This window comes from Triturus cristatus, chromosome 1_2 (genome assembly GCF_964204655.1).
Source record: "Triturus cristatus chromosome 1_2, aTriCri1.1, whole genome shotgun sequence".
NCBI classification, from domain to species: Eukaryota; Metazoa; Chordata; class Amphibia; order Caudata; family Salamandridae; genus Triturus; species Triturus cristatus.
In genome coordinates, this window is record NC_140580.1 from 913,772,637 (window position 1) to 913,786,387 (window position 13,751).

A 13,751-nucleotide genomic window follows, 5' to 3' on the forward strand; every position below is an offset into this window, starting at 1 on the left:
CCAACTCCAGTCTGTGCGGACACCAGGGAAGGTGTTGGATTTTAAATCCGACAACCCCCCCCCGCCCCCACCCCCCCCCATCCGCAAGTAGTTCCGACTTGCGGAGTAATGGTATGCGGAATCACAACGGGGTCGTTGTAATGACCGCGTTGTGATTCCCTTTGTTGAAAAAGTTTCGGGGTAAACGTTGTTTATCGTATGGGATGAGCTGCATTGTTGCTAGTGTAAAAGCTTGGCATAAGGTTTCATGTTGTGTTTTTTTTCATCTTGAAAATGTGCATTTAATACTTGAATGCGACAGTAAAGCCTTTGATTGCGTAAAACGCTTTAAACTGTAATTTGGAGCTACTACAGTTTCTTTGCAATTGTTGACACAGTAGATACCAAGTTTTCCTTGTCCTACGCCTGGTTGGTGCTGCTGCCATGCTGTGAATATCCGCATGCAAAGTATTACTAATGCTTGTTCTGTCCTCTCGCCTCCTGCAGGGGTCCTACCAGTCCGTGTACAACTGGCAGTATATTCACTGCCTGTATCTGTGGTGCCGCGTCCTGAGTAGCATCTACCCCAGCGAGGTGCTGCAGCCTCTCATCTACCCCTTGGTACAGGTCATCGTGGGATGCATTAAGTAAGTGACACTTGGGCCTTGTGCATATGTGTGGGAGGACAGTTCCTATGCAGGCTTGGGTGAAAACATTTAGCCAACATTTACAATTGGCAAAATCTACCCCTTTTTTTTAAAAGTCCACTTTCAGGGTGGAATTCAGTTTGAAAACTGCCAAAATCCTCTTTGCAAGTGCACTAGAGGGAGAGACTGATTTTGTGTTGAACACAGAAAACCATTTATGCCTTGGCTGCTCCCATCCTTCCCCCGGCACTGCATACATTTTTCCATGGAGGGGCAGGGTACCCACAGCTATTCTTGTTAACAGCCAATCCGAATGGTCCTATTAAAGTAAACTTTTAGGATTGGTTGAAAGGTAGCCAATCAGATTGCTGTTTCAGCAGGGTTCATTGTGAGGCTTATGCTTGGGGTTTGGGCCATGGGCACAGCGGGGACACTGGCCACCAATACTATTGTGCTCCAATTTTATAAGCAAGTTAACCCCACAGACACTCGATTCTTCTGGAGTAGCAAAGTAGAGCCCTGGAGGCCCATTCTGCGATGTGCCTGGGATTAAAAACTTGGATACAACAGCATAGTCTAGTAGGTAACTGTTGCTCACTAACCAGCTAGTGCCATACCCTCAAAGTTAAAATCAGAAATTTACTTACATGAATGTAAAAAAGAACACTTAAAAGAAATAGTATACAAAGAAAGCCAAAACGTCCCAGCACCTCTTTGGGTATGATCCAATCCCAAACTATGTTATCACTGCCACACTAGGCTTTCATTAACATTAGCCCTACGGCAGCGATAACCTAAGAGGCTGTATACTGTGTGTGAATTGAAACTTTGGAACCCTGTACCCATTTTACTGCAATCTTTACAACAATTGTTTGATGCGCTAGTCATTAGAACCTGATACAATTATACAGTAGAGTAAACCTGGTATAAAACATAAGATCCTGTGTGTGATTGGCTCTGGCTTGACTTGTAATATGTGCCACCTTAATGTGCTTGGACCTGAGCCACTTAATTTACAGCTACACAAATTGTACCAAGTCCCTGAACCAAAACAACCACTACCCAGGCAACAAGGGGCCCACCTAGTGACATCAAGGGTGCAGCTCATGGTTCCTTCAAAGTGTTCATGCCCAAGTCAGCAGTGACTTGACACCTGTTTTCAAGTGATCAGAAATTGCACAGCCCAATATTGTCAAAACAGTTAGGATCCCATCTTGTTTTTAGTCATTGAACAGATCAAATGCAGTAGATCAAAATCCACTATGAATCTATCAAGTGACCAATTTTTTGGGTCCCATATCTCAATCTGTTGGTTGTGGTCATAATTGTCTATTGATTGCATACCAAAATGTTACCACTTACAGCAAGTACTGACCTTTAGAGATACGGATCGACAATAATAAAGAAATGATGTATTCTCTTGAACCATGAAGGAGGGAGGAAAGGAGGGATGACTTTGTGTTGAGGGTGCAAAGGTTTGTGTTTTTTTAGTTCTAAGTGGCCTGGGAGAGGGCTTACTGTCACCTTGAGTTCACTGTAAGTTGGGTGGGGTGCACACTCGCCACATTTGATGCAGGAAAGAGTATATCCGTAGCTCTTTGATTTGGAAAGTGTGCCTATGGATCTTGACGTACTTCTAAGAGCCAGCTGGGCTGCATACCTTCACCACGCCTTCATCAGTAGTAGATCATCTGGAAAACATATAAGCGTGCACACCAGTTTAAGAAGACCCTTATCCAGGAATGGGCCCTTTGCTTGGTTGCTACTTTCTCCTCACACAGTGCATAACTCTTGAAAACCTGCATGACCTCTCACTCTTGTGCCCAATGGAGAGGAGAGCTTACTTGCATAATGAGCTGGACTGCGAGGGCTAGGAGTCCACCTGATCCCAGGAAGGCCTTTGTAATGGCCCAGCTCGTTGGAAGAACTACATGCAGGAGAATTTAGCGGATTACGGTTACCCAAGAACCACAAAACACCTGCAGCCTTCTGACCAGGAAAAGGAAGACCGATGAAGAAGCATCATTTTTGACATGGAGATGCATCATTGCATGTCGTCACTGAGAGGTGAGCCTGCACTATCCCTAACCAATGCATACCTGGAGGCAGCCTCTGTTAAGCTTCTCTGATGGATGCGGCGGCAGTACTCCTTCGAACACTGACGTGCGACCTGGTTGCTCTGCTGGAACTTTTCAGGTTCTGAAACACTTTGGATGATATTTGTAGCCTTAAAGGGCCTAGCCCTGAATTTCTGTTCCCATTGGGAACTTGTGAGAATGGTGACAGCTGTAGTTGCCCATGCTTGGAAAATCCTAGCCATGAGTGTAGATTCTGAGATACGGCCCACTAACTTTTAAATACCTTTGGGACTGACTCCATAGAGGGTCCCTGCCACCTGGACATGGCCCATGAAATCACAATAAGGTATGCAACTCTAGTAAGTTTGGACTGTATCATACCTAGACCGTGGTGCCGTGAATCACTTGTCACCATTGACAGAGAGGCACAATCTTCAGGTTAGCTGCAATATAGATTTTATTAAGGTTTGATGGGGGTTGGGGGCTTGCTTAGGTGGTGGGGTTTTGGACAGAGACGGATTTAGTGGGGCACATCATTGAGTTGTCCGATGAAGTACCCATTGTTTAACCAGCACCACAATGTAGTCCTCTCACCTGTATCCCTTGCACAAACAGGAGTCCCTTATAAAAGCCTTTTCTAAAAATGTGACTCACAACACCCAAAGATCCTGGTGTTGAAGAACCAAGGGCAGCCCCATAGGATAACATAGTCCATAGGGCCAAGCTTCTAGAAAATACTGTGGGTTAGAGCAACAAAAAGAACATTGGAGGCTAAATGTCATTCATGCAAAGTGCAAGTGCCGTTTAGTTTTGTTTATCCTAATATTAGCCAATCCGCTTACCTGCCCGTTAATAAGCATTTTAAAAAAAAGATTTAGCACTAACTCTGCATACAAGCTACTGACTGTTATTAACTTTCGTATTGTGTCTGATTCTCTAACCTCTGCCAAATCCTTGAGAAAACCCTGACTGCTCACCGTCCCTCCCTGGGAGAGTGAAGTGGCAAAGAAGCCTCTCGGTTACCCAGTTGGAGAGAAGTAGTTTTTCTGGCCCAATGCAGACCAGTAGTAAATACAGTTCCCATGTAGGACTGTGCCTAGTAACCACTAACTCCCTCGGACCCTAAAAAAAACCCCCACAACTGCCCGTGGTGTTGAATTAACTGGACTCAGACTTTACCTGGCAGCATTCTGCAGTCTCTTCAATATCTTGGGTTGGACCCTTTTCCTAGTTGAATGGTTGGTTTTTGGGGAGATTATACTCAGCAGCAACTTCTCCATCCAACCCCGTAGATAGCCCTTCATCAACATCAAGTAGCCATCTACATGGAGGACAATATATGTAGCAAGAATTAATTCAACATAGTATATATTTCATCTGACACCACCATTGACCGGCCCTGGTTTGTTAATATTGTAGTAAACCCAACTGATTCCAAAGCCCTCCAAGTCCGCCCATATGCAGTCCATTATCTAACGGTGGCCTCGGGGCCAGTGTCCCAGGCAATGTAGAAATGCAGTTAAAAGGTTGTATCTTATATCGAGAGGGTGAAAGTTCCTCATCGTCTTCCGATTTTGACGTGCATCATATTTTAACTGCACTTTTTACTTAACTGTACATGTCATACACTTGGACGATAAACTACTTACTGGATATTGAGTTTGTGTTCTAGTTATTGTATCACGCTCTGAGTATCTATCCGTACGGTCTCCTAGATGAATCCTTTACTACTCTGCTTTGCTTCTGCTGCAGAGTCAAGTGCCCAGAGGCAGTTACTTGGTATCCAATTGAAGAAGGGTAGTATTTGTGATCCTGGGACTCCATCAGTAAACAGTAACTACCACTCAGTAACTACTGCTCCATGATCCCAAGAAAAGGCCTGACAATACCAGAATTGACATGTGGCAACATATCTGCCCTGGTCGCTTGTACTGGTTCTTTGCCCGGCTGATTCTATAATAAAACCGCTAAAGATATTTAGGTGCCATCCCAGATTGCCACAGCAATAGTCCCATACTGCCCTGTTAGTAGGATCTGATAAGCGATGGGAGAGCCACCTCCATCCCCAAAGATCTTAGAAGGAATTGGAGTAGGTTTACCCCTGAGTCTCTTTCCCAACTCTTGAAGGACTCCAAACCCTCTTTCTCAAACGAACTAGAAGCCAACATTGCAAATTTAAATAAAGGGGTTAGTGAGGCCCTTGACTCCATGGACCCCTTGTAACCAGTAAACTCTTCAAGAACGTCCCCCTCTGCACCTTGGTATTCGGAGGAGATCAGAGCAAAACAATCTGAATGTAAAAAAATTAGAATGTAGTTGGAGACTAACCTACTCCGAGGAAAGTAAAACTTGTTATCGGGAAGCACTTAAAGAATATCGCAAATTCCTTATTGGAAAAAAAAAAGAGACTTTCTGGCCGAACGGATTACTAATTCTAAGAATTCATCTAGGGAAATTTTTTAAATTTTTAAGTCTTTCACGAACCCACTCACCCATGTTCGCCCTCCCTCACAGATACTATGTAAAAAAATCTCCGATTTCTTTGAGGCGAAAATTGCGCTCATTTACTCGTCCTTCCCTGTTGTATCTGACGCCCCTCAGCTGACTAATGCTCACAAATTAGAGCAGACTGATAGACCAGTCTTCTCTGAATTTGTGGAGATCTCTATGGAAGCCTCACTGACCGAGCTTTAGAAGTGTAAATCAGGGTCCCCTGGCGACCCTTGGCCGACAAAACAATACAGTGCCCTGGCAGAGTGTCTTAATCCCCACTTAAATGCCATTTGGAATTCCTCGCTCAGACAGGGTAGCTATCCTCCAGCCTGGAAGCTCGCCTTCCTTCTTCCTATGCTGAAAAAAGCCAACGCTGACCCTGAAATTACTAGCAACTATAGGCCTATCTCTTTGCTCCCCGCCCTGGCGAAGGTTCTGGAGAAACTAGTGCACCAGCAAATGGCAGGGTTTATCGAGTCCAACAGCCTCCTTCATGAATCTCAGTCGGGCTTCCGCACAGGATTTAGTACAGAATTTGTTTTGATTGAAATGGCTCACTCCATACGTTGGGCAGTGGATGGAGGCTCAAAGGCCATGTTGGTGCTGTTAGATTATCTGCAGCATTCGACACGGTGTCTCACCCAATCCTATTAGATCGACTAAAGGACATAGGCATCCAGGGAACAGTTATGAATTGGTTATCGTCCTTCTTATGCGACCGTAATCAACAGGTCCTGACTCACCCCTTTACCTCACCCGCCAAACCTCATAAATGGGGAGTTCCTCAGGGCTCAGCCCTGAGACCCGCTTCTCTTTAATGTCTATTTAACATCCTTGGCGGAACTTATCTCCAAAACGGGGATTAAAGTAATATCATACGCGGATGACACTCAGTTACTGTTGACCTTTTGAGATGTATCAGTCTCCACCTTTGACCCTCTAAAAGAATGCCTCAAAAACATTGCCGACTGGATGACCCGCAATTTTTAAAAACTTAACGCGGACAAGACCGAGGTCTTGTTTTTTAATCAACCCTCTCCTCCCCCGCCTCATGCATGGTGGCCTTCGGAACTGGGCAATGCTCCCACTCCAAAGGACTCGGTCAAAAATGTAGGTGTGAGATGGGACACAGATTTGTCCCTCTCGACTCATGTTCAAACTGTCTTGGCGGTTTGCTTTGGCAAAATTAAAACTATTAGGAAATGTATTAATTTCCTGCCTGTTGCAACCCGCAAAACCGTGGTCCATGCTGTGATCGTCTCTCACCTTGATTACGCGAATGGCCTGTATATGGGCCTTCCGCTTGGCTTGATCCACAGACTCCAGATTGTTCAAAATGCCGCTGCCCATCTGGTCTGTGGCATCCCGCTTCAACACCACATTTCCCCTTACCATAGGCAACTACATTGTCTGCAAATAGCCAAACGGATTGAATTCAATGCCCTGACCTTTGCCTTTCGAGCAGGTAAAGGAAGGGTGCCGATCTATTTGAGGAGGAGATTCCGACCTTATCAACAAACCAGATCTTTAAGGTCTAACAACAAATGTTTTCTTTTCATACCCCATTTTGCGAAAGCTAGAATGGGAGGTAGGACATTCGAGGTGGGTACCACCAAATGCTGGAACAACCTCCCCTTGCACCTTTGCATGATGCAGTCCGATCAGGAGTTCGGAAAACCTGGCTTTTTAGTCGGCTTGACTAGTTCTGCGCGGCCCCTTATCCTGCCTACTGTCTTTAATAGCGCAAGGACACCCCATTTGGGGTAGCGGCACACTCTACAAATGCCTTTATTATTATTATTATTATTATTATTATTATTATTATTATTATTATTATTATTATTATTATTATTATTATTATGAGGAAAGAAGTGCCTGAATGACAAATGTGCATATTGGAGGATGTATTTTATAATCAACACAAAAGGTTGTTTTTAAGTAGTAGGTTATGTTGCACTTATGCTGTCTCTGAGCGTTGAAAATAATGGGCGTTAGTTTTTCCCTTTTAATGGTAGTCCATTTACTGGCTTGGCCTTGCCTGAGCGTCATCTTGTGACCTGTCACCCATCAGTTACCGGCTTAACTCACTGAGCCATCTTGCTGCTTGGTGATCTCTAGAGTGAAGTTGGGCAGGTTTTGGAGATCTCTTCCCTTGCAGGAGCTTCAGCAGATTGACCATGTGGATTTCCAGCAGCAGCTGAAACCCCAGCTCTTAAGTGGATAAATGTTGCTGAATTATATTTGACATGTCGGTTGTCAGAAAGGACCACGAAGACAAAAGGTAGGACCATGTTTTATTAAATAAATAATCCTGGACACTTTGGATGTTCTTGTTGGGTATATCAGGGGGAATTCACTGCATCCTTGGCACTGGTATACCAGCTGTAAAGTCGTGGGCAGATGCCCTGCAACCAGGCTGCCTCATTACTCGACATTTAAAGACCACTCCCATTGCGTTTGACCCCAGCATCTCACGGGTGCTCCCCAAAGGAGCATGAGCGTAGTATCTTCGAGCCAGGAACTCGCGCTTCATGGTGTCTGTGTGCCCCGGAGCAGAGGGGCTTCTAATCTGTGGGAGCCCCTACCAGCTGCGTGCTTTGAAGGAATGGGACCCATTCTAGGGACTGGATAAGCCAACTTCTGTGACCATAGAAGACTAAGAGGGAGCCACACTGCCGGCTGCAGGGAGAGCAGCCAACATGTCCGACATCTGCCCTCCTTCAGACCAGGCAAGCGTGTTGTACTGACAGAAGCCAGCGGAGGCAACGTTTTGTACTCCCTGCTCCAAAATCAGTGTTTTTCCTGGCCTTGTTCCCTCTATAAGTTCCAGCTGGTTTGACCTGCTGAAATTAAAATTAGATTTTGCGATAGTTATCGGGGTGTGAGAAACACCGTAACACTTATAGTTACAATGCAAGGATCGTGGTATACTGGCCCACTCGTAATGAGAGCTTTGTTTATCGAATGCGCTTCACTCACGCCAGTAATAGTATCTGAGAAAAGATCGTAATATAAAACCACACCAATGATTTGCTGTAGCTTGTCGGATGTCCCATATTTTATTATAATTAGAATGGTTTAGGTCACTCTTGTTCTGTACAATGCTATCGTAATTGTCATTTGGCTGTGATGATGCTCTTTGTCACTTCCATAGGCCTCTCATCCCACTTGGAAAGTCCAAAGGTGTAGATTGACCTCCAGTGTGCGAACACCCCCGGTGGAACTTGCGTCACATCGCTCCCGAGCACAGCATCTCCCTAGAAGATGTGAACAGCCGCGGCCCGCATCTCTCGTCTCATTGTAAACGATCTTGACTCGAATTCCAGGGCTCGCGAGCTACGTTCAGCACTTCATTGCTCTATAGCCATCTTCGTTCGAGACAAGTACTCACACAAGTGCACTAGGAACACACAAACAACTTCGCAGCGAGCACATTAGTCTGCTGCTCTATTTTAGCGACCAGCAGAGGGCACTGTTGCCACATGGTCCCTTCACCTAATTTTGCAAAAATTCTTTCCACTTCTCCTCTCTTCCATCCATGCAGGGAACATCTGTTGCCTAAATGTTACTGTAAGGTCCCGCACACAGAGCTTTAGGGGCTGGAGGAAATGAAGCAAGCGGCTCATGTCTCCAGTGAGTGCGAGCGTGGCCACTCGACCAATATTTCATATAATTGATTTTCTTTATGGACGATAGACGTTATAAGTCCCGTTTGTTTTGAAGTCAGCCCTACAGTGATACCCACCTTCAAAAACACAATTATTAGAAATATTGAAACGTGTTTTTTGGCTCCTGTTCATTGCTGGTTTCACAGAGCCACTGGTCTTATTGCACGCCCTATCAGAAAACCAAGTTATTCCGGTTCAGAACTTGACTCTCCAGAGGTAGTGAGGTCGAGCAGTCAGGGGTGTAGGAGGTGGTATGGGCTTAGGAACGTAGAATCCAGCATGACGTGGAAAAGACCTCTTGAGTACATAGGCAACGTGGATGACGTCTGGCAGTCAGTGTAGTCTTGTCTATTGAATCACGTTGCTATAGTGTAAATCCTCCACCCCCCCTCCCTCCCTCCCCGCGTCCCTCAGCACAGACTGATCCAGACCACTGAGTCTATTTCGTACTTTGCTCCTTTTCTCCTTTCAATATTCCCTCTAAAGAGATTCCAGAACAGTGAAACTCCACGTACGGCTCCTAACCTTCACATGTGGTCCCCTGGTCTACAGCATCACTGGGCTACTGTTTACTTGACTCAACACTATTAATAAAAATGTTAAACCGGAAAGCGTTTGTTTAATGGTCAATTAAAGTTAAAGAAAGGAAGTAATAAAGGTGTCCTGCACCCCTTAACTTTAGGATCAACTTCATTTTTAAAGACATTTTGCAGCGAAAGTGTTAAAATATAATACAATCTATTCAAAATTCAAAAAGTATATTTCATTATCTTGCAGAACCGTTTCATTTTTGTACAACAGATTATCAGTGCATTGAGAAGTATTTTTTTTTTTTAAAGTGATAGTTTTCAAATCTGAATTGAGGGACATTCATTTTTCCCCCGTCCTGACAATGCCAATAGTGAATTAAGAGTGCAAGCTGGTTGTTATGTGCAGTTTTTGGGTGACCTGGGTTCCTATTATACATGAACAGCATTATAGTTTATTAAATCAAACACAGGAGAAAGTTTTGTATAGCACACATCCCAAATTTATGTATTTCGAGATACTCTTATATGTGATAATGAATAAAAATGAGGCAAAGTGTCATTAAAAAAAAAAAAAAAAGCCAAGGACACACAATTTGGTCAAGTGGGGAAGCCAAGATAAATCCCAGGTTTTCAGGTTTCACATTGTTTGATTCATCCACTAGATATATATTCTTCACCTTCCTACACCCACCTTACCGCCAACCCCTGCCCCCGATGGCCCAAGCCTCCCACTGCCACCTTGCTGTCATCATATTGGACCTTGGTCTCATCACAGACCAAACTTTTTGGCCCCTGGGAAAATGTTTGCGGATACCCATGTATGTTCTAGAACATAATCACGGCGTTTACTTCTTACTGTAAGAGATTACACACATGACGATATAGGTCAACACATTTCTAGTAATTATACAATTACAGTTAAGAAAAGAGTAGACGTTACTTCCAAAAATGTAACAATAATGTAGTAAAACTTAACATGTATTCTGACAGGTAATCTGTTTTCTTTACCACCCTATTACTCCTTCTTGAACTTTGGCCCTCTGTTGAACTTGTCCTTTACATTTCATTTCCAAATCCCTCTGGACATCTTATTCATTTTTTTTATCACAACTGTTCTTATTCCATGTGCCAGAATCCTCCGTCTTCACAACGTTGGTAAACTATTTAACCACCTTCTTTGATCTCACGTATTTCGACCAGTCACCCTTGTGTATTGGGTTCTTCATTTTTACAACATCACAAACTTCTAGATGTATATTTTTGGCTGAATTTTCCTTGTCAAGTCAACAATTGGTCTCTTCTTTTCAACAAGAACACCTTCTCAACCACACACATTAGTTCTCTTATTTACCCAGGCTGGGGTTTAACTCTATTAGGCTTCCTTCACTGAAGCGCAATAAACTGAATTTTCCAAGTGGTAGTATAAGGAAGGCATCAACCTGTACATTTCCATTCTGAGATTCACTTCTTCCCTCCAATCATTTCCATTAGAGTTAACAAGTTGCATGGTTTCCTTTAAAACTCTGTTCAGTGTCTCAATCATTCAGTTTGCTTAGCGATTATCTAAAGAACACTTTTTATTCTTCTCAAGTTTAAAAAGAATTACATTTTCTTAAAGAACAGTAGCCCCGTTATCGGTCAATAATGTCTTGGACATCGCGTCTCTGCTACAGACACTGTTGAAAGTTGATAACATCTTTGTTTTTCGTGTTTCTTGTTATACATATCTACATTATAGAACTTTGATTACGCTTCACATGTATTGCCCCAAAGATGCCCGTTGCTGCATCCTCCCTCTGCCAGTAGGCAGTCTTCTCAAAACCATTGGTTATTCTTGGAGTTATGTATTGTATCACTATTCAGACACTTGGAAGACACTCTAGTCAGTCTGTTTGCACATACGTACCTGGCCACCAATGGCTGTACCTCGGGCTTTCTTTAGCTTTAGATATGGCTTAATGACCCTGGCACCAAAATATCGTCATGATATACCTCTAGTTTCAAACACCTCTAAACATTGTCCAAAGCTCTCTGAAAGAGAGGCAGCAGAGATCAGACTAAAATGCACTGTAGTAGATCTTAAAGTATCAATTAGTGATAAAAGTCCTAAGATAGTTGGTGTCTTAATCTAGTCTGACCTGATGGTAAGTGTTGAAAATTTCCTGTCACCTTTGAGTAGTGGGCCTCAACCGTGTATTTGTTCAGTTGCGTAGGTTGATGCGAAGCCTTACATCGCCACAGGGTTTGAATAATGCTACATCAGGCCAACAAGTCTGTACCTTCAATGTCCTCTATAACTCCCTCAGTTTTAACCTAGTAAGCTCTTTCTTCATGGCATCTCCTACTGTTATGGGCATCTTTTCTACCATTGGAGAAAAGATTACTTTTGCAGCCTGTGTAGCCTTGTTTATCGATCAAGCAGCTTCTGGGTTTGGATTGGACGAAAAAGATTTGTACAGCATTTACAGGTCATATGTTCATGTAAAGCGCTCTGATACCGGATATCTTCGGGTCTAGTTCGCGCTATATAAAACTAAAAAAAAAATATCTCTAATATTCTATGGGATTGCACTTGGGTGAAGTCTGAAGCCTTCTGATCGTGTAAGGCTTGGTATTTTAACAACTGAGTCCCATTCAGCTGAGTTTCTTTCAATGACCCAGATATGCAACACAAAAAAACAATATAGAAAATGTGCTATAAGAGACTAGCCACTTTGTACAATGGAGTCTTACTCTGGGTGCAAGGTCCTGGGACTGAAACATCCGCTGCACTGTTTCCATTCAATTCTTTCATAGAAATGTGATGCAGTATTTCTAAACACCTCAAATTCACTGGAAAAGTACAAGTTAAAGTGAAGTAATGTTTAGGGTTGAATATCACATCTTAACTTACGTTTAAAATGGATGGGCATCTAAAGTGTCCATATTTCAAGGGCTTCTGGTGCAAGGACTCCGAGATACAACCAATTTGGAATGGACACAGAGGTGCCAGGGCATAGCACAGCAGAAAGGCAACAATTCCTAGATGACGAAAAACACAGAAAGAGATCCAGGGTTGCTTCACTGTAGCATGGGAAACACTCTAAATGATGGAAAAGACACTGATGTTATTGCACTCCATATCAGAAAACGAAGTTACTCCCTTTCAGGACTTTACTGTCCAGGGATAGTGAAGTTAAGCAAAAGGGCGTACTCTAGGGGGTTGGGAACATAGAATCTAGCATGATGTAGGAAAGACCACGTAATAAACTCAATGCACAGTGGGTGTGTAGAAGTGATGACGTCTGGCAGCCTTCGTAGTCTTGGGTTTTGAATCATGTTTATTTTACTTCCACCCTATTCTCCCCCCCCCCCCCCCCCCCCACACACACCACACCCTCTCTAAGGCAGTTAAAGCGTTCTAGATATATAATGATTATAAAATTACTGTAAATCAAAGAATAGAGGTTAATTTTAACAAACAACAATGTAAAAACGACTTTACGCTTTCCACATATTCCAATAGATATTTCTAGACCATCCCATCTCTCCTCCTTGGGCTCTGGATGGACACCTCCCATCTAACAGATAAGATGGTTTTAGGGAGTGGACCCTGAGCAGTGGGACCTGCAGTTTGTAATGCCCATAAAGGGCTGTCTGCAGGTAGACCATCTTGAGCAGCCAAGGGAACATCAGCTATTCACTCCTGCAGTAAACTAATTAGACACAAGCACTGCACTCTGCACCCATGCACATAGGCACATATCCCCAGTTATGAGGCTCTGGGTGGTCCTTAATAAGTGCAAGATGGCGGGTAATCTCCACAGTGGTGCTGGTATATAGGCCTTTACCTCTGAGTTAGAAGCACTGCGTCATCCACTACCATTCTCCTCCTAGCCTCATATAAAGTGGCAATAGTCACTCTGCCTGGTTGGGGCTAGGGAGGGAGGGGTCTTTGAGTGTACACGTATCAGCAGAGCCACATTAAAATGTCAAGCACTTTCACCACCATTCTCCTCCTAGCCTTAGACGAGATGGCACTAGCCAGTTTGACTCCGGTTGGGGCGAGGGTTGAAGGGGTATTTTGGTGTACCAAATATCAGCAAAGCTACAGCTGGGTAAAATGTGAAGCACCTATAATGTGGAAACATAGGGAAAGCCAGAAAAATCCAACAAGGCAAGTGAGATTCACTTTCCCAAGCCATGTAGAAGACATTTATCCTTGCAGAGGGCAGCAGTTTGACTGTCTTAGCAACAATGTCACCTTTGTGTGTTCTTCAAGGTTTCAGTGGACTCAATACATTTAGTGGAAAAACAAAATTGGTTTCTCTATACAGTACACTAGTGGAGGTTTGTCTTCTGTTCAGTCCATGGCTA

The 13,751-nt window shown here is 43.6% G+C and overlaps 1 protein-coding gene across 3 annotated transcripts in view; it reads left to right on the plus strand.

Moving 5' to 3' along the window:
• Positions 1 to 13,751, plus strand: part of NOC2L (NOC2 like nucleolar associated transcriptional repressor) — a 487,814-nt gene that overhangs the window by 226,331 nt on the left and 247,732 nt on the right. For all 3 annotated transcript variants that reach the window (XM_085609671.1, XM_085609674.1, XM_085609672.1), the window contains one exon: positions 487 to 626. In XM_085609671.1, coding sequence (XP_085465797.1) covers positions 487 to 626 — 140 coding nt within the window. The remainder of the gene's footprint in view (positions 1 to 486; positions 627 to 13,751) is intronic.